Genomic DNA, 27,905 nt, shown 5'->3' with positions numbered 1-27,905 from the left:
GCGGAGCGCGGGGGCGGCCGCCGGCCCGTCCCGGTCCGGGCCGCCTCCCGTCCCCAAACAGCGCCAGAGTCAGCGGGCAGGCGGTGCCGGGCCAGCCGCTACCACGCCGCACCGGCTTCCCCGTGCCCCCCGCCATGGAGATCGAGCTGCCCCCCGCCACCCAGGTGAGAGCGCGACCCGGCGGGCGGGGGCGGTGGAACCCCCCGGTCCCCCCCCCGGTAGGGCCCGGCCCGGCCCAGCCCAGTGGGGTGTCCGGACGAGGGGCGGGGCGGGCGGTCACGAGGCTGGCGGAGCACGTGGCGCCGCCCCGCCCCTACCAAGGCGCTGAGTCACGGCGGGGGCGGTGCCGCCCAGGCCCCCGCAACCCCCCCCCGGCCCCGCTCCGCTGCTGGGGGGGGGAGGGGGGAAAGGTCAGTCAGGGCCTCCAGGAGCCGCCTCGGCGGCAGCTGCCCGCTGCCGGGGCAGGAGGAGCAGGGGAGGGGGAGAGGGCCAGAGCCGGCGCCGGCCCCTGAGGGAGCGGCTGACGAGGCGCCCACCGCCAGAGGGGCTGCCCGCGCTGGGCGAGGCGTCGCTGCCCCCGGCGTGCCCGTGGGCCTCTCGCTCCTTACTCGGGTGAGTTACCGCAGGTTTCCTTTGGTCGCGGCGGGGCTGCCCGTCGCAGCTGCCTCGCCGGGGCCCTGTCCCCAGGCGGGCCGGGCTGAGCAGGAGCTGTTGCACAATCACGCGCTTCCCCGGGGCGGCTTTGGGTCTAGCGCAGCCTCTCACACGCAGCCCGAGGAACACGAAGCGGGATGAGCCCGGCCCGGGCCTGAGGGGCTGTCGCCGCGGAGCTCGGCCTGCTGGAGGGGCCCGAGCCATGGCGGTTCTCTGGGGTTTTGGCCCGGGAGGAGGTTCGTCTCGGTGGTCTCCTCCGAGGCCAGTCCCTTGGAGGCTGAGGGGCGTTGGGATGCGTTTGTGTTTCGCGCTCTCGTGCTACGGAACCTCCTCGCTAAACGCCTGGGGAAGTTCAGGGCTTTTTGGATCGCAAGCTAGTTGCACAAGCGCGGGGTGGATAACTGAAAACATAACTGAGCTCCATTTTAAATTTATATAATCGTTACATGCTTTTTTCGGGCTTTTAAATGGAAAACATGACCTTATCAACCAAGTGTTAGGTTTAAAGAAGTAATACTTGAAATTTCATCTGGAGCTGTTTTAGTTCTTTTAATACTACAAATTTAAGACTCAAGAGTTTTGAGGCTCCTTTAGTGTATGTCAGTACAGTATATGCTATGCAGTAGTGGTTGTTTTTAACATTGTCTCTCCATCCTTTAGGATATATAAGTGGGTACTTCCTACAGGTAACATCTCTGTAACAGTGTTAGATGTACCTTTTTCTGTTCATTGAATGCTGTTGCTTTTCTGTCTTAGGCCACTCATGCCTTTGCCTGGCCCATCTCTTTTTCTAGCCCTGGGTAGCGCATTCGGGACCTCTACCTTGCCTCCTTGGTTTCTTGGAAAATACTGTAACAAAAATGAGGCTCTTGGCCCATAGTGCGTAAGCACCTTGCAAATTTCTTTTTGCCTATACTATCCAGCTATGGCACTTTAGCTCTCATTTCTGAGGGAATCTGGACAGACTGATTCCTGTGTACCTGCTTTTGTACCTTCTTGTCCAGTCCACTGTGACTGCTCTGCCAGCAAACCTAGCTTTTGTTACTTGTTTCCCTACTTTGCCAAACTTTCTACCAAGCCACCTGTTGCAATTTGCCTATCTGAGCTCAACAGCTGCTGGTTTATTCTCTTGCAGAGCTAGCCTGAAAAGGCACTGCGTTTTTTAGATAGTGGATGATTACCATCTTTGACATACAGTTTTAAATGTATTTATTAAATGGAAAATTCAAATACCCTTTCCCATGAAATGTTCCCTCAAAGTGAGAGATGGGGAACACAGTCTTCGTTTAGCCCATTAGGTCTTGCAAGGCAGTGGATGGGAAAGGTGTGCGCTTGTGCAAATACCGTGCAAGCTCTTAGTCTTTTATGTGCCTGGAAGCAATTGTCATAGCAGTAAAGGTGAATGTGAAGGATCGGGATTGATCTATCTCCTGAACCAGAATGTAAAATCGACACTTCCTGCTACGTACTTCTGTGGGAGTTAGCAGTGACATTGCCTGCAATATTCTTAGAAAAAGTATTCCTCTCTGCCTGGAAATAGGATGCGCTGCTGTACGCAGAGGTAAAATGGGATGTTTCCTTTTACACACTAACAACACAGACACTGAAACACATAAGAGAAAAGAATGCAATGGAACAAGCGTCAAGGTGTTTCAATCATACTTGTGAAAGCAGTGATAATTCTCATAGTAGTTATTCTCTCCTTCAGTAAATTTGAAGTTATTGAAATGGTTGCTTGTAACCTTGTAAAACAGCTCAACATGCTCATCAGTTATTAAATTTTGAGCCTTGCAACAAGAAGAGAGCAAAGAGAATTCACTTTCCAACACAAAGAATAAAGCAGTGGGTTGTACTTACACTGAAGACCGACTGTAACAACTAGCAAAGCCAAGTAAGCAAATAATTGAGTGCCTGTGTATCTGTTAGGTTTTTTCTACCTAGAGAACTGCCCTGAAGAGTTTCCAGCTCAATTAGTGTGATGTCTTCAGTCTAAAGGGCTTTAACGAGGAATTACACATACTTTTTTTATGACATGCTGCATTACATTGTCAAGTGAATGGGTTTATTTTTTATTCCCTAATGGCCTGTCATTTCCACACGAGGTAGATTCTGCAGGCAAAGACAAACAAGTGCACCTCTCAGGCCTGGCAACAAGTCTTTGTTTTTAGAGTTGGTTGGGTTTTTTGTTTTGTTTGGGTTTTTTTTGGTTCTTGATAATGTGTTTTAATAACTCTGTTGAATAGCACTATCTGATCAAGATATCTGTAGAAGTATCTATGTATGTAGATAAATTTCAATATAAGAAAACATCCACACTTCTGAATATAATGTTGTCTACTCAAATTATGGCCAAGTTTGGAGGAAGTAGATGGGAGAGTATCACAAGCTCTGTCTTAAGTGAAAATGCATTTATTTTCACCCTCACGGTTCTTCTGTGCTCACCTTGGTGTGAGGCTTCACTGACAGCTTTCTTTCCTTCAGATCTCACAAAATAATATCTTTCAGTTAAGCTGGTGGTAGATGTAATGCAATGTAGTATGTTTAGCTGAAATTAATGTAGACTAATAGGAACTGACCCTGTCAATCCCTTCAGGAGAACAACTAATTAGATATTACTGTTATTGTAGTAAATGTCCATCATATGAACACTGTTCTGTAGTTTGTCTTTAAAATGTGCTAAGAAGTCACAGTTATATTGGAAATTGATGGAAGCACAATAAGTTAATTGCCTCTGAAAATCTGACTTGAAGAAGTTTGTGGTTAGGACTCAAAGTTGGAGAAGAGTTTGGCTTTGAAAGTTTGTTGGGAAATATTTGAAAGAGACCAAACAGGAACAAAAAAGAACATTCAGTGTAAGCAGAGGGCAGCTGGATGATCTCGTGTGCTTTAAAGAACTTGAGACATTTTTATAGCACTGTGTGGGTGGTTAGGAAGGTTTGTGTACACTTCCCACCAATGTTCATGGGCAAGAATAAATTTTGGCTCTCTGGGCCTTACTTTTTTCTTTTTTTTTTTTTTAATTGAAAAAGCAGAGACAGTATAAAACTTATCCTAAATAAGAAAGCAGCGGGTAATGTATAATCCTGAAGGACAAGGATGTTGTTAAAAATGTGTCAGATTATTATAGTTGTTAGTGTTGCACTTGAATAAACCTTCTGATATCTTTTGGTTTCTTTCCCTCAAGTTCGGTGTCTTAAGTTTGCAAAGCAGAAAAATATGTTTGATACGTATTGCTGCCTTTGTGATCCTGACTGAAATGAATGTAGCAATAGCATATTGAATATACTTATTTTGTTAAATAAATCTTGGATACCTTTGTGGAATATGCTGGGCTTTGTGAGATGATGAGGAACACTAGAAGTGGAAGGAGCTTTGTGAGATGATGAGGAACACTAGAAGTGGAAGGAGCTTTGTGAGATGATGAGGAACACCAGAAGTGGAAGGAGCCAAGTGAAATACTCGTTCATTTACTTTCTCAGTAAAATTAATTAATACTATTTTTTTAATATAGTTTTTCCTAAATAGTTGTAAAATTTTGTTATATTTGGTCCTTCAACAGAACCAACAAACCCCAAAACAGCAAAAGCTGTCGGAGTCTGTCATTGAAAATCTTTGAAAGCTTAGCGGGAGAAGGAGAGAATGTAGAAGGTTCAGATGGTGACAGCAAGTAACACCAACTGTGCCTGTGCGTGTAACACTGCATGTGCGCTTCATTGGAAAGAAGGAATTTGATTTTTGTATCTAGAATACTGTTTCTTTCTTGCCCCCCCCCCCCCCCCCGAAATTATAAAGATAAGCTTTAAAATGACTAAACCATTCATTAAAATTAGGCCAGTTTGTGAAAGTGTGATGTATTTGCAATGATTGTGTTGGCTGAGGCGAGTGCGGTACAAGTCCAGGCAGTAACCTGTCGTCATGAATTAAATATTAATCCCCTGCTGCTGTGCTTGAATTGCAGCCAGCAAAAAGTCCTCCAAAGTCTCCAGGTTAATCACCTAGTTAAAGTTTGTTTTGGCCTCCCATCTCATTCCAACCCTAAGTAACCTATTATTTTAATAGAGCACATTCCTAGAGAACTTGAAAGGGTTTGAAGTCTGTTCGGTTTTCTGATACAGCGTATTATACAGAAGTTGGACTTTGTACCACAGAATACAGCTTTAGGTGAAGGGAGAAGAATACAATGTGTTGGCCAGATCAGGGTTTTTTTTCAGTATTAATCTAGTTTAGCTGGTTTTGGAAACACTTCATCTGCTACCTATGCAAGTCTTTCTGCATAGACCAATGAGAAGTCAGGTAGGAGGAGTTGGAAGTTGTGACTTTGAGTTTGTGTTATCCAAAGATGACTGATATACAGTGAACTGCTCAGGATTGCTCAACACTAATACTTTTATGGCATATTTGTTTTATTAAGGTAAACAATTAAACCAGCCAGTATGCAATGAAAGCCAGCAACGCTATCTGTGGTGTATAAAACGGCTTTAAAGCAGGGAAGGCTTATCTGAAACCGACACCGGCAAATACATTTCAAGTAAAGATAGGTATTGTGTACTTTTATCTTTCCTACCCAGTAACTGCTTGCTGTACAGGAAAAGCAAAGCTAGTGACAGTCACGTATTAATTGTCAGTAGCAAGAAGTTAATTGATCATATAGCACTTAAGTTTTTCTGAAGTATAAGAACAGCATTACTACTCTGTGCAGCACAGTACTGAAAAAAGCACAGGGACAGCTCTGTCTCAGGATTTCATTGTTTCAGTGATTTTTAGATATATATTTCTTTGCCACCTTTTAAAACAAGGAAATTAAAAAATACATTCTCCAGCAGAGTATCTTGTTTTAATATTTGTTTAGTTTTACCTTGACATGCATAGCCCAATAGTGCCTGTTTCAAATAGAAGCCAAGTCTCAGAACCATACATTTAATTAAATATTAATTTGCATAACCAAGCAGTCTGTAACAACATCAAATAAAGATAAAAATGTTCAGTTATCTGACTGCTTTGGAGAAGAGGGTTTATCTTCATCTTATGAACCATCTTCTGTTTTCTGTCTTTAGCCATTTTGAATTCTTGGTGAAATACTTGTTTTGTTTTCTTTAACTGACACATTGATTTTCTAATGTTACATGTTGATACATGGGATTTGTGTTTGGCTCTTAATTCCTACTTCAATGTTCACTTTAAAGAATTAATTCAGTTGTTTTGATACGTTGATCATGATGATGATGGAAAGCCAATAGGAGTTTTACTGCGTTAATAACCAAGTTAGTAACTCGGTTAAGTTAGCATTGTTTTACCAGCAGAGAGTAACCACTGCTCACTGGTATATTACCAATCCCTAGCGTGAGTACTAATTGGCAAGACTGTAGTAGAATGGGTATAGCTTAATAATACTTACATGGGTACAATTTATATACTATGGATCTGGTTGAAGTTTTTTATTATGTGAATTTCTGATTTTGGCCTGATTAGCTGCAGTTTTTATACTGGGAAGAAGGAATATAAAACAGTGTTTATTTTTAGCTAAATTACTTTGAGGGTGCTGCAAATGACTATTAATACTTCCTATCTTTACAGTTAAACTAAACCCTTTCAAGAAGTATATCTGTCTGTTGATGCTATTGCAGTACTGAGAGAGTTGAGACCACCCAACCTGGTACTTGTCTTGCGGAGTCTTAACAATTTTCGTCCAACTTCTGCAGTATTATTTTGACCAATGATATTAAAAAAGAGAAGAGAAAGGAAAAGAAAGTTCCTTTAAGTTTGATGTTGCAGCAACAAATTATGTAAGACCAGTTTGAAACCATCTCTTCCAAACCTTTTAAGGAAGTATCTTCTGTATGACTATGAAACATAAAGATAGCAACTTTTCCCTCCTTGCCCCTACCTCTGTCTTGCAATTTCAAAGTTTTATTGATGTTTGCTGTGTTGGTTTTACATGCTGTCTCTTGTAAGTATAAGAAGACCCACTCCTGGAGACTGCTTGCAAAACAAAGTTTGCATGCTTGAGAAATTGACTCAGAAGGAGCTTGGTTGATAGCCTGTCTTTAAGAAGAGGTTTGTTTTATGGTTAAGGGTGTGCCTATTTGCTGTGTTTGAAATTAATGCCCACTAAATGTTGAAGCAGTGAATTTTCTACAGCTGAGTTATTTGAAAAGATGCTGTGATTTTGATTTGCTTCCTGCTCAGGTCATCATCACTATTTGGCCATTAAGAGCTATGATAGAGAGATTCTGGGGGGTTTTGTTTGTTTGAACCCTTGTGGTAAAATTAATACTTCCCTACTTACTGCTATAATTAGAGTGGAGCAATTCCTGTGCTGCTTGGGCTGTTGGAAGATCCACACTCGGAATTTCCAGGCAGCATGTGGTTGATGCAGGTCTGCCACTCTGAATGCTGCCTGCTCCTGTGTAAAGCTGGGGTTTTCTGTCTGCTCCACAGCTGGCATTTGTGTTTTGTGCCGCCTGGGCCTGGAAGCTCGGTCATTTCTTCTTTCTGTCTTCAGGACCTGTTTGCTTGAGTTATGTACTGTTGGGTAAAACAGCTGAATTTTGGGTAGACAGGGTATTTCCAGTTAGATTGCGTGCAGTTATGCGACCAGATGACATGTTCCGCAATCAGCTGGATAATAAAATGATGGGCAAAAGAGGGTAGCAGGGGCGGGTAGGCAGCTCTGAAGGTTGGTGCAGCTCAGCTTCAGAACAGTTTTTCAGAAGCTTCATGGCTGGAAGAAAAACATGGAGACTTTAGTGACAGAGGTCATCTGAAACGTGTCAATTGGAGTATTCTACCCCAGTTTGTTACACTAACCTTGTGTTCACCGGTATCACAGCAGTAGTGACTCATACGTGTGCACTGGTGCAGATAATACAGTCATTAAGTGTCCTTGGAATGAGCGTACTGTAGACCCTGTTGCAATCTTCTGTGAATTATTTGACACGAGATGCATGGACATATTTTGTGTTATATAACATTGAATTATATTTGCACTTTATTTTTTTCTACTGTAATTTGGTCTTGAGCAGATCTGTGTCAGCTGAGGAATTTCTGGAAGATTTTCCCACTGATACTTATAAAATAAATCAAACAAACCTGAGCAGACTTTTGAAACAAGTAGATTTTAAGATACCTAAGGATGAAAATGAAAGTATTTCAGTAACAAAAATAGCACTATTAAAATAGTGTAATATGATAAAACAGAACTTATATTTGAAACTAAGTCATAACTTCTGACAGCTGGTCTTCCAAATAATTTAAGTTGAATTCTTGGGCTATGGAAATGCACATCATGTTTAAATGCCTCATAGCTGTGTATGCTGTAACAGAGAATTACAGCACAGTGACTTCTGATACCGTGCTTTCTAATTTGGTTTTAGTATTTGAACCAACTAGTATAAATTGTTGTGACTCAGTGGAACGTTGTAGTTCTGTGTATTGTTTTCCAGCTTGATTTGTGATCCTTTACCATCTGCCACTACAGGCATCTAGTCTGCACCTACCACTCTCAGGAATCCTTGCTCAGCTGGTAACCAGTGCGAACGTATCTAGACATCTCTCATCTCTTGAAGTTTCTTTTTGCTGACAAAATGAAGAATGGAAGCCACTTAAATAATGAAACTGTTAATAGAGTGCTTTAAATTATTCTGAAAAAATCCGTTACTAAGGTCAGACCCATAGAATTATTTTAAATTCAAAATGAAGCTTGGCATTAGAGTTTTTGATAAATTGTATGTGTATGTGGCAGAGATGATGAACAAGGTCTTACAAAATGCAAGTAGTAATGACAGAATTAACAGTTCACAGCTGACTCTGAGAGGAGTGATTTACCCTAACAAGATCTGTCTCTCATTGTCTGCTTTGACTGTGTGCTATAGAGAAGTTATAGAATCTTGCAATTTTTACTGATAATTGCAAGTAAGTGAGGCATAAGGAAGTAAAGTGTTTTGGTAAAAGGCATAAAACTGTTTAAGATCCAAACCTGACACTTTCTTTGCATTCCATATTTTCTTATTTTACAAGTGATCTTAACCTTTTTTGCTCAAGAAATTGATTCTATTTACATCTGGAAAGGAATCAAATCTTCTGTAATGTCTTCTACTAGAGAAAGCAGCTGTAAAAGCTGATTTTACAAACAGTCTGCTAAATATAGTGTACTGTAATGTATTTGCAATCTGGATAGTCTTCCCCCAATATTTAATGTTTGTTAAACATATTAACATGCCTGGACTATGTTTGCTGCTTATGAATGGAAGAGAGATATTGACGTGTTTATTATTTGTGGCATACAGTCTTGTTTTGGCCATCGTAGGTGCTGGTAGAGTGTGTGAGGGGACATGTGTCAGGGATTGGCCTCTACCTTGATTTCTCAGGTACATCTCCCATTTAATCAGAAGGCTAAAAGAGGCATCCCTGTGACACCCGGCCGTACAGGCTGTGAGCCTCCTCTGTGCTCCAACGGGACAGACATGGGAGCCGCAAGGAAAGTGGCGGGCAGGGGAAGCGCTTGATTTGGATGGAAGGCCACAATTACTGATGGTTGAGTTTTGAGGGTTTTTTTGTTCTTCTGAGGATATCGAGAACTGCTGCTTTTGTATAATTTGGTAAGAGGAATAAAACCATTTACCTACTCTGGTTCATGCCTTGGAAGATGGATTAGCTCCTTTTGCTTTCAGAATTTATAAATCGAGTACCACGCAGGACTTTTTAAAAGTGAGGACTGGATTGCACCACACAGAAACAAAGCTTTAGTTTTGTACGCAGTGTTGTTCAGTTCCTCAGTGGGTTTACCCTTTTTAAGCAAAAGCTGTCATTGTGTACAAAACCAATAAATTGGCATGTGGACGCCTGACATGGTGGCCCTTCTTGAGCTTTCTGATTTAGTTGTTTAACTTTGCAGGACCTTCAAGAGCTTCCTGAAACCTTTGTGGACATTGATGGATTTTAGAGGATTGCTGTTTGCTCAGAAATACGTGAATTACAGGTGCTTAAGAAAATGAGTAAAATCTATCCTTGCCTCATTCTATGGAAAAACAACTCTCATCATGTGTCTTGGTGTGCCTGGAGGAAGGGGAAAAGCTATACAAACTCCTTTCATGCAAATTATATAATGATTTCTATGTTTCATGTAAATTTCTGGTTGTGTTTTTTTTCCCTTTCCCCTTGTAGAAACTAAATAACCTTTCCAAGTGTACTTAAAGTTGAACACTCAAAAAAAAAAAAAAAACCAAACAAACCTGATCCTGCTTATATATTCAAAACTGCACTGACAGTAAATTCCCAGCATTGTCTCTATATATCATGTATGTGAAAAGTACACATTAATTGCAAGACTGATCTGCAAAGGTATTTAACACCTGTGCCCCACAGCCTGCAGTGGGAGGTAGGAACCTACATACTTTGCCAGATGTGGGCTGTTGTATACAGAACGTGTCACAGCTGACCACCTCTGGAGCAAGCTGTATTCCCTGCAATGTGACCATATTCTTAAGCTTTTAGTCTTCAGGTAGCATTTTTAGGCTGATGAGGTGTTTGTGTAGCAAGTTCTCTGAGATCGAAAGCATCCTTACTCTGTCAGCTCAGTGTGGAAGCGTGGAAGAATTTCCTTGATGCAGCTTTCTGGAGTAGATGTCTGTGTTACCAAAGGGCTGATGGACGTGTTCTGGCAGTACAGTTAGTGAACCTCACTGCTTTCTAACCCACAGGGATAATTCCTGTTGCTTGCAATCGTAGCTTGGCCCACAAACAACAACAACAACAAAGTTGCTTGTGAGATCAGTGAAGTGAAACTTGGTGAGAGGTGCTGCTCCTAATACTGGAGCACGCTGTTTCCACAGCCAGGCTGTAATGACCTGTCTGGTACCTGTCCCCATAACTTGCCCAGCCATCAGCAAAATGACAGCTAAAAATGGGGACTTTACAGGAAGATCCCAGAGCAGTGACAATATATAGTACGAGAAAGATTCTAAATAACCCCAGACAATATTTTTGACTCACAAACGCATATACTGTTTTCATGTTTGTTTTGAAACAAGCTTTTCCAAAAAGTGTGCAATCCTGATGAAATCGAAATAACGGCTTATAGGTTTTAATCCAAGGTTAATACAACCTAATGAATATGTTATTTGCAGTTTTGCTAGGTTCTTTTCCCTGTTTCTATGCTCATCTTTTCTTACTTCCTGATTTGTTTCATTGGATGTAAGAGTGTCCTGTAATTTGGCTGGATCGTGTTTCCCAGATGACTGAGCCATTATTATAAACAAATCCTCTTGTAGATAAACTAATGAGTAGCCTGTGGCGATGTCCGCACGCAGTACATGCGTGGCTGCGTACAGCAGGATAGCTTGAAGATAATCATTTAACAGGTAACTGTTTTACAAGTGCTGTAGGCTCAATATGTAAAACGAATCAGGACACAAAGGTTGTTGTTTTTCTATTGTTAAAAGAACAGCAGTGTTTTCAGGTGCCGTGGTTTTTTTATACTATTGGTTTATGTGTAGGGTAAGGATTTTTTTTGTTGTTCTTGTGTAAATGCCATGGGTTTATATGATGCAGTTTTGACTTGGGAGGAAAAAAACCCAAACACAAAATAAAGCTGTTAAAATTAGCTTTTCCTGAAATGACAAAGACTTCTTTCTGAGATGGCTGCTATTTGAATACCTTTCAAAATGGAGTTAGGTGGTGTGGTACATAGTGATTAGACAACAGCTAGAGTCAGCCACAACAGAATCACTCAGTTTACTTGCTTGGACAACGCAGCAGAGTCTTGTTGATATATCAAGCATGTAAAAACAAATAGACGGCCTAACCCACTCTTTTATAAAACAATTCGTATTTTTGCCAGCCTCCCAATTTCATTATGCAACTTGTGTAATAGATTGTAACTTGGATACATATTAACTTTGTGTGCTTATTGACTTAGTCATTTTGTAATGCTGCTCGTGCAAGATAGAGTACAGAAGTAGCAAGTAAATGGCTCTGTTAAGCTGAAAGAGGGATTCAGACTTTGAGTAGAAGGTACCACAACACTTTTATCACGAGCCAAATATACTGCGGAAAAGTGAAATTTAGATTAACACAATATAATTAAGACAGAAAAGGGAAGAACGGAACCCATCTAACAGAAACAGCAAAGCTCTGAAAACATTTAAGATTCATTGCTTTATATACTGATGTTCCAGAAAGCACTCTGGGGATGTCAAGAGATTTAGGACTAAGTTTGAAGAAGCGGGATGACACCCAAGACCGTTTTTGGCTTTTGCTTAGCAGCCAGGGTAGGGCTTGTAAATATGGGCATAGTTAAACTTCTTCAAGAAAAGTTCATCATCATCAGCATACAACGTTAGACCAGACTCTCTCTTTTCCTTTAGGCTAAGGCAGAAATAGGGGAATTTGGAGCAGATACAATGCATGATGGATCTGGCCATCTATACTAGAGAATAACTTTTGAAAAGTCAGGTGTTGTACAAACAAAATAAGTACCAATGTCAGATTTAAGACTTTGCTTTCTGTAAGCCATGCAAACGAGACAGTGGGTTTGGGCTTATTTTTTTTTCCCCGATTCTTTTTTTTTTTTTTTAAGGATGTTGAGGCAGGATCAGTTCTGGGACCATTCATCCCCTGGAAACCACATATGCTATATTAAACTCTATTATTTTAAAGCTACCTTCTAAAATACGTATTGATAAAACAATTTAGAAGAACACAGCTACTTCTGGAGTGTCTGAGATAGAGCACGAAACAATCTTCCGCAAAAAGATCTGCGGCACTGAGCAAGAATGCCCTGATCTGTTGTACCAGAAATGGTGACCTGAAGGCAGACCAAATGTAGTGGGAAAAGGAGATATATGTGTGTTTCTGACTCCAAAGATTAATGAGCCAGAGAGGAGAATGTCGCTCCTGCTGCTGTGCCCCAGGCTGGAAGGGAGTGCTGTGAGGCTCTTGCACACATTCAGTGTTTTAAGGAGTGGCAGGGAGGTGGGGATTGATTGATTTTGCAGAAAAAAGAGAAAACTGTTGTCAAAGTGAAGAAGTAAACTGTTCGTGTTCCTCCTTTTCCTTTTCTTTCCCGTCTTTCTGATGACGGTGTTTTTCTTTACCTGCTGTGGTCTTGCTCTACTGTTAGCATTCAGATTTTGCAGCTTTTGGAAGTTAGTACATTAATGACCATGAACAGCCTACAACAGCTATTTTTTATTGCAGTTATGTTCTTACTCCCATCTTTTCACTATTACCGGATAATATATGGGGTATATGTTTTCCCTGGCAGTTTGGAAGGCTTGCTTGCCACAGGATGTATCATATGGGAAAACCATCGTGTTGGGAGCTGTACAGATCTTACGGTCTTTGTTGATAACGTTCCTGGAAGATGACACTTCAGGTGAAATATATAAATCACGCACTTCTCAGAGGAGTTATTTCTGGAGTGAGGGTTGGGAGAGTGGGTGGGTAGTGTCCAGAATTGCACTTGTAGGGGAAGATTGTCCTTCCAGCCAGCCAGAGCCTCTCCCTGTCTTTGTCAGAATAATGCCCAGACATGGCTTGTAGTGAAACTTTCTTAAGAATGCTGGACAATCCAGCCAAGGAGTTTTTCAACTAATCTAATTTATAAGAGTAGATCCTGACAATTTGGCATTTATTATGAGAGCCTGATGGAATACAGTGGGAGGTACAGTCTGAAATACGAGATGTATGTTAGGAGAAAACAGAGGCTAATCACTTTTAGCTAATGAAATATCAAGACACAAGGTCACCATTTTTCAACAGGCTTATATATATAGACATAGAGTGGACATTCTCTTACGACATCACTTCTTTAAAGCTATGGCTTTCCAACCCTTTCAGAGACCTTTTTCAGGTAAGTTAGCCTGCAGGGCTTAAAAAAGAGTTTGCTGACCAAGATAGCAGGTATCCAGAGACTGTTTAGGGCCAGGAAGTGCAAATGGGCATCAAGAAGCAGAAGCAGGCTGGTTTAGTGTCAGTCCAGTCACACCAGCAGTAAGTGGCAAAGGTATGAAAGACAGAAAAAAAAGAAACCCCCTCACACCCACCCAAGCACCCTGTTTCCTCCTGGATTGCCTGGAAGGTCTTGGTGAAGAATGTGGGACAACAGGCAGCTCCACAGGGCAGTCAGGGATTTGACCTTGTGCATTCACAAATCACAGGTTGCTGTCACGGGGTTTGCTTGACAGCTGTCTGCTCTGTCACATTTCCAAATCCTAAATGCAGACATCTAAAATTGCTATTGTACCTCTCTGCCCTCAGTTTAAATAGCTTCTGCCATTCCCTTTTCCCCATTCTTCTCATAAGGGCCACTGCTCGTTCAAATTTTTTGTGTCCTCACATTCTTGAATTACTTTCTTCAATTTCCAGTTGTAAGGGATTGAAAATTGCAGGTCAGCTTTCAAAACTCTGTTTTTGAACTTTTGTTTTTGAAAAGTTATGGCATTGTGCTAACTTTGTCTGCTTTCTCTGCTTTCTCTTAAGCATGAGGCTTATGTGTCCAGGATGTTTTTCTGTAATTATGACTTGTAATTAAATTAGTAGCTTGCCTTGAAAAAGATTTCAAGAACAAACCACTAGTTATGGTGATTTCAGAGATCATATGAAGACATCAAATGACTTATAAATAATTCTTAAAACTTACTTGAACAAAATCAGATCCTCCTGAGGATTTTGAGGGGAAGACATTCAGCTGTTGCTACCACTGCCTGTGCCTTTCTTAAGTGGTGAGATGATTCCAGCTCCTTCTCTTGCACTTGCTTTATTACTTGATCCCCTCCCTTTCATTCTTGCCTTGGAGTATCTCAGGTCCTTGATCCTCACTTCCCACACATTGTTTTTTTTGAATACAGAAAAAAATTTAAGGTACTTTTTGTTCATTCCTTTCACTTTCTGGGAAACAAATAGGAATTGGGGGATACTTTGCCATCTCTTTTTCTGTGAGTAAGCTATAGGAGCGTTTTCCTGCTGCTTGTGGGGTCCCAGTCCAAGCTCTCACCTGGATGTGATTTATACTGATTCTGTTGCTCTTTTATTTATTCATGCTGGCAGGTGAATTCTTCTCTCTTCTTGGAGTTAGGTGCTAATGCACCCTGGGAAAGAAAAACAAATCTTGTCTAGTGAGAGATTCTGCTACTGTTATCCCAATTTATGTTGCAACATACATGATGTGCTCTGTATGAAGGGGATGGCTAATAACAGGTTGAAAGTACTGTCTGAGATGATAGCAGATTGTTTCTCTCCTGACACCTGGGCCGCTGGATGTTTCCACTTTACTGATGCTACCTGTAAGTGGTTTATATTCCAAACAAAACCAAAAGCAGTCAGATAAACCAAACAGGGAAGAAATGAAAGATGAGCATTTTGTTCAAAGCACAAAAGTCAGTCTGTGAAAATAACACGAAAACAGGGTCTCTTGCTTTTGTTTACCCTACTGCAAATATGTTTGCTTAGGAGCAATAAGAGTTAATTGTCAAACTTTACAATGTAGTCAGAGATTTTCGCATAAAATGTATAACAGACTCTGCCCAGATGGCAAATGCTGATATGTAAATCTAAAACATGAAAATTTCCATTGGGGGCCAGATGGTGGCTTAATGTGAATTGTTTAACATTTATGTTTATCTTATTAAAAGTGCCTTTATATGTCCAAACTAAGCTATCAATGTGGTTGGAAGACCATATCACTAAATGAATAAAAAAAAAATCAAACCACGAATAAGAGGCACCTCCTGCTTACATGGATCAGGGGAAAGCAAAGCACGTCCTTATCTGTTGAGAGAAATCCTTTCTCTGTCTACAGAATTGTGAATAAAATATTAGAAATAAAATCAAATCGGTGTTTGCCTGCTTGGGAGAAACATTAAAATCATATTACTTTCCCAGAAGTTAGAAATGTGGGACAATGGTAATACACACGTTAAATACCTTGATGTATTTCCCCTCAAAATAGGCGTTGGTGTTCGGGGTAAAGAGCTGAGGTCTAGACAGGGAAAGCCTGACTCCCAGGCGCGGGTCCTTCCTCCTGCAGGGCAGGTCTGGCTCTTCCTGCGCTGCCTCTTGGCTCTGCCAGAACCCATCGTTTCCTCTGATGCAATTCAAGAAATTGCACAACGGAGGAAAGAACAAACGGGCGCTTGTGGACTCCGTCACATGAGGGACCGCTGGCGCCTTTACAGTAAATACATCTGATATTAAGGGAAGTGGTTAGCGTGACTCCGGAGGGCAGCAGGGAGCCCTGGGTCAGATGAATCTTTCACAGGACTCTGGGTGCACATGCCCCAGTTTGGATGCGAATCTGTCCTCGCTCGTCCCTCCAAATAAATCTTTCTGAGACTAGCACATCATGTTGAGGCATCCAAAAAATCAGTGGGTAGCTGTTACACAAGCAAGAAGTAAAATACCTTTTAATAGCTTTAGTTAAACACTCCATGCATCAAATACACGGCTATTTTTTGTGATGCACAAGGGGGGAAAATGCTTCAGTGATAAACCTGAAATATAGTGCCTGTCTGTGTCTCTGGATACCTCTGTGTGTGTGTGCAATAGTGTTCAACAAGGCAGAGAAGTAATTTAAAAAGGAAGGCTGTGGGGAGGCCGGAGGAACAAAATTGCAAAATATTTGCTTTAGACTGTGATTTTTAATTTATTTTTTTTTTAGTTCTTTGCCACCATCTTATGCTGGGTGTTGTGATTCACTCCTTACTGAATCACTGGTCACTCTTGACTCCATTAACTTTGACCTGAGGCTTTGGACTGGTGCCTAGAATTATATATATATTTTTTTTTTCCCTTGAAAAGGGCAGTATTACTAAAAGCATTGGCTGAAAATATAGATAAGTGTTAAATGGCAGGTTAATATTTAAATCAGTGTGCTGTTTGATGATGTTACATATTAGCGTGTTGGACAGAAGAACACTTCCCCCATGCCACCTACTCATGTGTACAGTAATTACTTGAATTGTTGTTTGAAGTTAAGGCTAATGTTGCTGTACAGAACTTTTCAAATTGAAAATAGGAGGGCTTTTTTCCAACTATATGGTGATAATTAAAAAAAAAAAAAAACAAAAAACCAACCAAACAAAAAAAACCCCAAAACAACCAACCCACTCTTTTTGGTTTTAAGTGCTACAAATGCAACAACTAAGTAAAATAAAAGGAAAAAAAAAAAAAAAAAAAGGTGCTCCCAACAAGCATCTCTCTCCAGGGCAGAGCTCAACAGCATTTAGTAAAGCTTGGCCCTTTGCCAGAGATAAGATACTGGCTAAATGTGGTCCCTTGAAAAATGGTGACAGGAGCCAATCAATGCTGTCATATTTCTCAAAAAGAGCCCCAAATCCTGAAAACCATGCAACTGTATTCATTCAGAAGATTATCCTGCTTGCTGACTTATTGCCGCGCACACAGAGGTGCTGCTGTACAGCCACGGCATTTTTTTTTGGCCAGCTGGTGTCTGTGGAGGTCTCATCCCCCAAACAGGGCAACACCCAAAGCTACTTGTTTTGATAACAATTATAGCCAGTAGCATGGGTGAAAGATTTCATAGCTGTGCCTTAAGTTTTTGTGCTAGGGCTACGTGGTTTTTCTTAAGGAAAACGTGTTACACCTTCTCTACCTCTTTTTGTGATCACTTTTGTTTTTCATGATTTAAACTGAAACTGAGCACCAGTTCTGCTATTTTTGTGCTGCAGTCTGTTGCAGCTCGGGGAGGAAAACAGCTCTGTTAGTTCACAGCCTCGTGCATTATACACACACACACACAAAATCTTTTGAGTCCCATTTTTAATGGTGCCTTGTAAATGAATAATTCAGAAGTGAGCCCTAAAATCCAGATCCTGCAGTTTTATCCAGAACATATTGCAAATGCTCTGAGCCTGGGAAACAGTTTCGAATCTGCTGCAGAAGGAGACAGTGAGCAGCTGGTAAACTACTGGCCCTTAATGAAGCTATACCATATTGCAGTATCTCCAATTACTACAGAACTTAATTAGTTCGTTTTACCCTGCCAATCTGCAGAGACCAAACGTTGTCCTGGGCAGCCACTGTAATTATTTCAGCTTCTTCATTGCTGGCCATCAAAGCTGCGTTTGTTCTCTCCCAGCAAGGTATATTAAATATCTTAGATTTGGGAATGCCTGCATTGTATTACACACAGATATTTTACTGCCCAGTTTTACAGAAAAGTACTTTTTTTAGTAACTGGTAGAAGTACTTCATGCAATGTATAAATATGAGTTTTAATGGTATAGCATTTTTAACAAAGAAAAGAGAATATTGAATCGGTTGGTTCTCATGTGGACTTGCCCTAAAGCTTTTTGCCGTAACTGTTGTACAGACGTGACCGTTTCGAATGGCAACATGACTTGGTGTTCAGGTTACTCTGCTTCTCTATTTGAAAATAGTCTTTAGAGATAAGGAAATATTTTAATTTGATATGGTTGCAAAACAAATGTATCTTGGGTGTAGAACTGCTAACTGAATGAGTAAAGTGCTGTTTAAATGAAATGCAGTGTCCGGTATATTATTTGTAGTGTGCTAGTCTGATGAGAATGCCCAGCACTCAGCGTTATTGTTGTGTGCTCCTGCTAAAGGGTAATTTTAAGAATAAGGGAACATGCCATAAAGTCAAAACTCCCAGGCATCAGCAAGAAATTGTTGGCATTTACCCATCTGAGAAATGTGGCTACCAAATTTTAAAATTCTGTATCACCTGACATCCAAATTGATGATTTTTGAGTGTTAGGTTTTCTTCACAGAAGAAAATAGTCTAAACTTCAGCCCTTAAAAATATTGAATGTGTGAACAATAGAAAAACAGAACAATTCTGTTTGGAGGCTAACCCTCCCCCCAAAAAAATCCTTTATGCAATACATTAAAAAAAATTGTAGCCAAATCAAATAATATTAAATGGGTGGTTTTCCCTAAATAGCAGAGTTTAATTTGTCTTCTGAAACAGGCTCAAGAGGTAGCTGATTTCCAAGAAATTTAGGTCATTGTTAGCTGTCTGATAATGTTTGACTCTGTGATGAGCCAGAGGCCAACTGATTACCAAAATTTGACACCTGTTAACCTCTAGTTTATACTCAGCTGCTCCAAACCAGCCGCACTTAGAACATCTTCTTAGACTAAGCTTTAAATTACAATTTTTTTAATAACTGTGTTTGGTACTACAGTGATGTTATGTCACTTGGTGACTTTGAAACCAGGTTGTCCTCCAGCCCTGAAGCCCTGTTCTGCAGATCTTTAAGATCAATACTAAATACCGGGATGGAACACAAATATTTTAAAATACATTGCAGTATGGCTATTATAGTTACTTCAGACAGCCCCTGTTGTGTTTTTAGTCAGCTTTTACAGTTTTATATGATCATACTGTAAAAAAATTATGTGGGCAAACTTTTCAATTTCTTTCAATTTCTTTTTTCTCTTTAATGTTCTTCTAAAAATTACTTTCTTACTGTGACATAATTCATTCTATAGCTTCACGTTTTCTATGAGCAAACTTAGGAAAGAAGAATGTATTTGTCCTCTGGCTAGTTCATGTATTACCTTACTGATTGTAGCAAACCGCTTAGTTTCTGTGAGCCTGCGCATGGGCCACAGCAACCAAACCATCAGTTCACACGCTTCAGAGAGGTCCTGTAGAGCCCCGTTTTACTTAGATAATTTTGTAGGATTGAGAGAATAAGCCTCAGTTACATGAGTCTACCTGTTTAATACAGAATTTAAAAGCTTTGCTGTTGTTCTAAACCAGTTTTGCTGGGGAGGACGCTTGCTTAAAAAAAGCATTTCTATTACAGGACATGAACTTGATTGACATCCTTTGGAGGCAAGATATAGACCTTGGGGCAAGGCGTGAAGTTTTTGATTTTAGTCAACGGCAGAAGGAGTATGAACTCGAGAAACAGAAGAAACTTGAAAAGGAAAGACAAGAGCAGCTCCAAAAAGAGCAGGAGAAAGCCTTGCTGGCTCAGCTGGAGTTAGATGAAGAGACAGGTGAATTTATTCCTGCTCAGCCAACTCCGCGCATTGAGTCAGAAAATACCGAGCCACCAGTCGGTTTTTCACAGGTAAGCTCTCGTTTGTGTTTGTGAGTGCGTTTAAACCATTTTCCATTCACAGGAAGACATTATGTTAGTGGTTACCTAAAATGAATTTGCATTCGTTGCTGTAATGGAAGATTCTTCAGTTATTCAAAGATGCAGTAACATTTTTTTTAATAACTTTCCTATTTAGACCACACAGACTTCAAAACCAGAAGCAGAAGCCTTGTCCTTTGATGACTGCATGCAGCTCTTGGCAGAAGCATTCCCATTTATAGACGACAATGAGGTAAAAATGCTCAATACAGCGGTTTCACGGGTGGTCTTCTAAGGGATCAGTCTCATGTCTTCTCTTACTAACATTTGTCTTCGCCAAAATGTTAGTTTGTGATATGACTTGAGTTTTGTCCCCAGGCTGACTCCAGCTGGAATAAAGCAGTGTACTAGGGCTGTGTCCAGAGGGACTGGAGTCGTGCTCCTGTGTTCCTTCTGCTTACTGAATCCTGCAGCCAGGATCCAGTGTATAACGCCAGCTGATGGCGACCCTTCCAGTTACTGCAAATAACTGTAGTGGTTTGTTACAGTGAGCTCAGTGCATGTGAGTTGCTTTAATTCCGTGTGCAGACCCAGACTATTTGATGTGTAAAGATTTCTGGCTTTTTTTTTCCCCTGCTATTTCTTTCCTTAATATGAAAATTCCTTTAATGGGTATATTTTTGTATTATCCCATTATTTAAAAATAAATGTTTTCATTAAGAAATACCTATCTGTTCTGCAGAAATGGTAGAACACCAAAAAATAGATTTTTTTTTTTTTTTTTTTTTTTTTTTTTGCTTTGGAAAATTCAAAGCTGTTTTTTTTGGTGATGTTTTTTATGTGGATCTTTTTTGTTGTTGTTATTGTTGGTTTATTTGGTTTTTTTAAACTTGTTTTTTTTAAACACTCCAGGCTTCTTCATCTGCATTTCAGTCACTGGATCCTGCTCAGATTGATAGCAGCCCAGTCTTCGTTTCCTCTGATCAGACTCAGCCACCTGAATCACCTCTTCTAGTTCCACTTACTGATGCAGAGAATATGCAGAACATAGAGCAAGTCTGGGAAGAATTATTGTCCCTTCCAGAGTTACAGGTAAAGGTTTAGTACAATAAGCACCTGAAAAAAATAGCATGGTATTTTGGAAGAGTATGGTATTTCAGAGAATGCACTACAAGAGCTTCTTAACAGATGGCGATTGTGACTGTCATGTTGGATTCTACACTTGTAGGATGTCTATAACTCAATATGAGCTTTAATTTTTTAAAAAATAATACATTGAAAAACATGTAGGAGGAAGGAAATTAGTTGTTTATCAGAAGGCCTTAATAAAACACCATCTATCTTCCCAGTCGGAACTTCCCCACATTTACCAAATCATTGTTTGCCTCTGTGCAACTTCTTACAGCGTGATCATTGTTGAAATTTCAGCTGCTTAAAAATGGGCATTTCTGAATTAGGGATCTACAACAGGAATTATTTCCACCAGCATTAATGTAAACAGGGGTTTTTTTTGCTGTGTCTAAGTAGATTGTGTAAATCACTTATGGTTACTTCTGCATTCAACTTTTATCTAAGGAAAAGGTTTTGTAAAGGTGTTAATAGAACATATTTAGATACATGGAAGAGTCCGGTATAATTATATAACTTGTTTATATATATTCAGTTAGAACTAAGTATGTAGTGTACCTGAACCAAATATTTCAAAGGAACAAAACTTTGCTATAGTACTAAATTGTGCATTACAGAGCACATCTAGGGTTTTTTTCCCTCCTATCCTTATATTTCTATTTATATTTTCCTTACATTTGACTATAAAATTGAGTGAATTTATTTTTATATATATTAGTGTAGAACAACATCATGCTTCAGCGTGATGCTGCTCTACTTTATGCTGTTAACAGAAGAACTGAATGCTCAGTGGAATGCCCGTAAACCTGAAAAATTTTTTTTAAAGTGTTAAAAAAAAAAAAAAAAGTATTTGCAGGAACTGCATTTTTCCTGCCACTCTACTTTTCCCTTTTGTTTTTTTATATTTTTCAAAATTTTCCTAGTTTCCTAATCTTTACTGCTTAAAAGCCCCACGTAAGTAACAGGCAATTGGCTGTTGAAGAGGCAGCAGTGAAATAGATTGCTGCTGAAAACAGATTAAGAAACCAAACCAAAATTATCTATTGCAGCAATTCTGAATAGTAATGGAATGTCTTCTGAAAGAAGTGAGATAATTAAATTGAGGGCATCGCCTTTTATGAATGATGTTTGAAGAAAAGAAAAGAAAAAAAAGAGCTCTCATTCATAACCTTATTTTAAGCCTTGAACAATCTCTGATTAAATAATCAGTGTGTGATCCCTTCTTAAGAGAAACAGAATCATTTTGGTAATTGCCTAATTCTTTGGGGACGGCAGGCACACTTATTTCAGCTTCAGTTAAGAAACTGCCACCCCGTTGGAAAGAACATTGGTCTTGTAGCCAATGAAAGCCCATCAGCGGAATAGTTTTGGATGCTCACCCTGATGTTAGCCAGCTTAACTAAAAGTACGTGGGGTGAGTTAATGTTTGCAAGGCTTCGTGTTAGTGCTCTTTTTACTTCACCGAGAATTACATTTCCCTGCACTGAACAGCTGCTTCACTCATTCAGTAAATCCTAAAAGAATCTTGTTTCTTGAGGAAAAGAGATCTATCACATAACATGAAATTGAGTGCTAAAAGCAACAGTGCGCTAGCAATGCTCATTAAGTCTCATTCAGTAATTTTATGCGTACTGTACTCATGCCGTTCCTAGCGGTGGTGCTTGTGAGAAGCTCAGACCTGGCAGCTCTAGGACCCCCGCTAGCAATTCAGCAGAACAGGAGGGCTCCGCGCAGCATCGGAGCGCGTTGGGATGGGGCTCTTGGGCATCCTGCTGTGAGTTTGGAGGCTCTGCTGTCTTAATCTAAACCACTTTGTCCAGAACAAGTTGCTTCCTACTCTGCTCGGGTGTCTAGTCGTCTTCCTAGATTGCACCTCCGTAGTAAAAGTGTGTTGTAGCCATCTAGGTTACAGCAGTGTTGTAATACCTACTTTATGTGCTTGTTGATTGCTAAAATATTTAATGTTTGTGGGTTGTAGAAAGTGGTTTTATCATCAGTTGGTGATGTATTGCTCAACTTCTCTCTTACGTTTCCCATGTAGTGTCTAAACATTGAAAATGATAACCTGGCTGAGGTCAGCACAATCACAAGCCCTGAAACCAAGCCAACAGAGATGCACAACAGCTATAATTACTACAGCTCATTACCCGTCATGAGAAAAGATGTTAACTGTGGTCCAGATTTCCTGGATAGTATCGAGGGCCCCTTTTCCAGCATTTTGCCACCAGAAGACACCGGCCAGCTGAGCGTGAACTCTTTAAACGACACGTCCCCTTCAAACTCTGATTTCTGCGAGGATTTCTACACCGCCTTTATTGAGACAAAGGCGAACGGTGACACGGCAACGACAAACACCATCAGTCAATCACTCGCGGAAATTCTAAGTGAACCTATTGATCTTTCTGATTTCTCACTGTGTAAAGCTTTTAATGGCAACCACTCAGGAACCGTACCAGAATGTAATGATTCTGACTCTGGTATTTCATTGAATGCAAGTTCTAGCGTAGCGTCGCCTGAACACTCTTTCGAATCATCTGCCTATAGAGATAAGACTTTTGCTTGTAGCGATTCTGAAATGGAAGACATGGATAGCGCTCCTGGAAGCGTGCCGCAGAGCAACGCTGGCGTGTATTCATTGCAATTCCAGGATCAAGCGTTTTCTTCTGTGGGGCCAAGAGCTCAAACGCCCAGTTTGCAGTGTATAAACACACTAAAGAAAGAACCCCCTCCCAGTCCAGGCCACCCCAAAGCCCCGTTCACAAAAGATAAACCTTCAAGCCGCCTTGAAGCTCATCTCACAAGAGACGAGCAAAGAGCAAAAGCTCTGCAGATCCCTTTTCCTGTCGAAAAAATCATCAACCTCCCCGTTGATGACTTCAATGAAATGATGTCTAAGGAGCAGTTCAACGAAGCCCAGCTTGCGCTTATTCGCGATATACGCAGGAGAGGCAAGAACAAAGTGGCTGCTCAAAACTGCCGTAAAAGAAAACTGGAAAATATAGTGGAACTGGAGCAAGACTTGAGTAACCTAAAAGACGAGAAAGAGAAATTGCTTAAGGAAAAAGGAGAGCACGACAAAAGCCTTCGTCAAATGAAAAAGCAGCTAACCACCTTATACCTTGAGGTCTTCAGCATGCTACGTGACGAAGATGGAAAGTCTTACTCTCCTAGTGAGTATTCGCTGCAGCAAACCAGGGATGGCAATGTCTTTCTTGTTCCTAAAAGCAAGAAGTCAGAGACTAAACCTTGAAGGGCAGCGCAGCTGGTTGCTGGTCTCCGAGTTCTTATTTTTGTATCCTTATCCTGATAGTTTTCACTGTGAGGTGGAATGCAGAATGAACTAGGTAATATTTTTCAAGTAATTCTATGCAATGATAATTTTAAAGTTGATGATTAGTTTGTGGAAGATGCAAGTTTAAAACTAATAGTGTAATGGAGATGGACGTATGCAAAATTTGTAATCTTACTTTTGTAACAGACATTTCCTTCTTATAGCACCACTTTGACTAGTTTCCGTATACATGTAAATATTTAAAGATACCATATTTATATACTGTTCCTATCTCTTGTTATATTCATAGATTTATTTGATATATATATATAAAAAAATGATTTTAGCCTTCTAAATATAATTTCTTGCAAGACGAACAGTATGGCCTCTGATACTTTTTATAAATATGCAATAGTGTTTGTTTCCCATTTTTCTTACACGTTTATACTTGCTTTATATTTAATATGATTTTAATTTAGTATGAAAGTTGTTTGATTTTGATTTATCAGTTCATTAAACTTTTTTTTAAAAAACTCTACTTCATACATATTTATTTCCCTAAAGAAGGGAAATCCTGACTAGTTTTCCAAGGTGAAGTCTTCATGTAACAAATACACTTCATTACCCAAGGTGTGTCACGCCGCATTGTCAGCAGAATTTTAACTGCCATTTGGAAGGATTTGTGTCACATAAAGTTAAATTTCAGGTCTCCGCAAAGTTTACATAACTCTTGTTTTGCTCTTTGAACACTACTTACTTAAGTTCACGATGAGATCCTTTCCTCCAAAGGCACTTAAAAATCTGTGAAGGCAGATACTGTCAGCATTATGCGTTGTGCCGCCTTAAGAATTCTGTACGCTTTTGAGTAATTGTTCCAGAAGCACACGCTGTGTCTGCGAGCAGGGAGCGGCCGTCGGCACTGGGATTGCTTTGGAGCTAACGGAAGGAGGCACACACTTACTGCCAACCTGCTGCACTGGTTGGAACCTGTGCTCGATTACTGAAAAGCATGTGGCGTTTAAATTATGATTTATAAGAGAATAAAAATGGGGCAAGTAAATAGCACTGTTTTGTTTACTCCTCTCAGAGGGACTCGGTACTTGATCATCGTGGATTTGTTGAATGCAGAAAATGCATAATTTTTGATTTGAAATACACACCTTGATCTCAACATTAAAAACCACATCATCTTCCTTCATCTTCCCTATGAAACTTCTAAAAGGCACATTTAATCTGAAATGTTTTTTTCTGCCACTGGTGCTCTATATCATTTTATGAATATTTTGTCTATTACAACATTATGCATAACTTCATCTAGTGTAATAAACACCAACTTGTTTTGCAAGACCTTATTGTACTTTTTTTTTTTTAAAGAAGGAACTGAGATGTTGAAAGAAGGTAGAAGTCAGGCCTGCAAAGATTGTTTAATAACGTTGGAGGAAGAAGAGTTTAAAGAGGGACATCAGATTAGGAAACCAGCCCTCCATTAGGTCATTATTCACAAAGTTAGAGTAACGCTAAATAAAATTATACAGTGGTTGGTGAATTCGGTCCTGAGATTTTTTTATTTCTCAAACTGTTGAGCCATGCTGGAGCCGCGTACCCGCCCAGCAGAAAGCAGCTCATCTCCTGGCTGGCTGTGGAAGCCAAAAGAATGATTCCAGATAATAACAACAACCCTGTTCCACACTGTATCAACTGCTTACCGACCTTCTGAGGGTACTTGAAAAAAACCAAAACCATAAAGGCACAAATAGGAAAGGAAGGGACTAATACAGAAAGCTGTAGTTCTGATGAATGCAATGGAAGTTCAGCTGTTCTGTTCACTGCTCATTCAGCTCTCCAGTCACTCCGCACCCTCACCCGAACAGCGATAACAACCGCTTTGGAGTTGTGTTTTTCCCTGTGTGCACAGAATTTCAGATGTTATTTTATTGCCCAGTTGGTCCCAGCGGTATCAGTGTAACTCTTCACAATCAGCTTGTTTTTCTTACCCCAAATAAGTTTTTATTTCCAATCTCTGTCACCTTGTCATTCATCTTTCCTGTTAGCTCATTTATTAACTCATTTACTGATTCCAAATATCAGAGGCTGCTCTAGTACCTGGTGCAGACACTCTCTCTCTCTCTCTCCCTTGCTTCGCCCGCAGCACAACCTCAGCTACGCAGAGAAGAGCAGGGCCAGGCCAGCAGAGCAGTAACAGCGTCAGCAGGAAGGTAGTTTCGCTCCAGGGCAGCGTAACGCCAGGAACCACAATCCCGTTGACCACATCCTCTTTAAAAGGCACGCGTAAGGGCCAAGCACCAGTACCAGCAGAAACTCTCTGGTACCTAAACCTGGGACTCTCAGAATCTCCAGCCCACCTTAAGAGAAAAGTAGCACTTTTGCACATCTCATACTGTGTTACCTGCTGCAAACTTTCAAGTGAGGTCCTGCCACGCAAAATGTTTGTATCTGAGGCAGCACATACAGTGAAATCACGAAAAAAACCCTGTAGCCTCGGTTTTCCAACATGGCTGGCAGTGCTGGGAACCCTGCCCCTTACATCAAATCTAACAGTTGTGTTTCCGCAGAAGGCACCGGGCCATGGAGATCCGGGTGCAAGGGAAATCCAGCTTGCCCTGTGAGGCTGCTTACCTTCTTCACACCCACCTTCTGCCTGCCAACAGCGCCTCACTCCACCCCACCGCACAGGCAAGAACACTCCTCTTGGTGGAGCCAACACCAAAAAATACCAATGATTGAAAACTTAAGAGGCTGGATTTGATGGATGAAGCAGATTTATTTGCCCAGAAAGGTCAACCAAGCACCAGCTAAATTAAATCTCAGATAGTGCAGCAGTGAGGGAAATTTTTTATGCTGCTGTCGTCCAAATAAGTCCATATTGACTTTGCCACCAGCACTGCCTAGGACAGAAAACACCTCTAAGAGTCACCAAGCCTGGGTGAAACGCAGGGGAAATGAGAGACTTCGCTGCCGTGTAAAACAAGAGGGTCTAATCCATATTTAAGGATGGCAATTTTGGAGCGTAAGCATTAAGGAGGCAGCACACCAAGCCATGCCCTGGACAGTCTTTCACCACAGCTACGCAGCAGCTCTCGCACATGGGTAGGTCTGATGGCAAAGCACAGAGAACCAGAAGAGGACGAGCTCCTGGGTGTCCCCCCGCCATCAATCAGGCTATCAAATGTCTCTGACTTACAGAGAAAGTGTTCTCTCTAGCTGTAATATAAACACCTTAATCACCAATTGGCTGTAAAACGGAGACCGCAGTAAGCCCCTACCCTCCACTTCAATTTCGTCCTTGTTTTAGCACTAACGCACAGGCCCAAGGCAAACAGCACCTTGCAGCCTTTGCCAGGGCGGGTGTATTTGCACTACCCACGTCTCAAACCTGATACGGGGACACTTATTCCAGTACCGGGACAAAAGAGCAACAACAACAAAACCCCTGCAGTTAATGCAAAGCCTTGCTGGAATACCACCACAAATCAGTCTGAAGTCCCTGGGACCACAACAACTTGCATTCAGTTTAAACCAGCATTTTTCATAGCACGAACACGGCGAGGGCTGTACTGGCATCGAAACGCCCAACATCATTAAGGCAAGAAAATATTCCACATTCCATTATTTCGGCGTATGTGAAAACATCAGGTTGCAAACGATAGCCTTCGGTTTATTATTACGGCTGAGGTACAGAGCGTGTTCCCAAACCTGAGCGTGACTGGCGCCATTGCCCATCTCGTGCATCACAACCCTGACCTCACACGCTGCCACAT

The 27,905-nt window shown here is 40.9% G+C and overlaps 1 protein-coding gene across 3 annotated transcripts; it reads left to right on the top strand.

Annotated features, from left to right (window-relative positions):
• NFE2L2 (NFE2 like bZIP transcription factor 2) lies at positions 1–27,854 on the top strand. Of its 3 annotated transcripts, XM_063340722.1 has the most exons (6): positions 483–612; positions 9,548–9,631; positions 19,449–19,718; positions 19,885–19,980; positions 20,640–20,819; positions 22,897–27,854. In XM_063340722.1, the coding sequence occupies exons 3-6, from the start codon at positions 19,452–19,454 to the stop codon at positions 24,103–24,105; spliced, it is 1,752 nt and encodes a 583-aa protein (XP_063196792.1). In that variant the 5' UTR covers positions 483–612; positions 9,548–9,631; positions 19,449–19,451; the 3' UTR covers positions 24,106–27,854. The 3 variants fall into 3 exon arrangements, with proteins under 3 accessions (XP_063196791.1, XP_063196794.1, XP_063196792.1); XM_063340721.1 differs by lacking the exons at positions 483–612; positions 9,548–9,631 and adding an exon at positions 1–164; XM_063340724.1 differs by lacking the exon at positions 9,548–9,631 and having other exon boundaries at positions 370–612.
• The last annotated feature ends 51 nt before the right edge of the window (positions 27,855–27,905 follow it).

Source organism: Chroicocephalus ridibundus, chromosome 7, assembly GCF_963924245.1.
Source record: "Chroicocephalus ridibundus chromosome 7, bChrRid1.1, whole genome shotgun sequence".
Taxonomy (NCBI): Eukaryota; Metazoa; Chordata; class Aves; order Charadriiformes; family Laridae; genus Chroicocephalus; species Chroicocephalus ridibundus.
The sequence above is the reverse complement of the archived record's forward strand: the minus strand, read 5'-3'. Positions and strand labels throughout refer to the sequence as shown.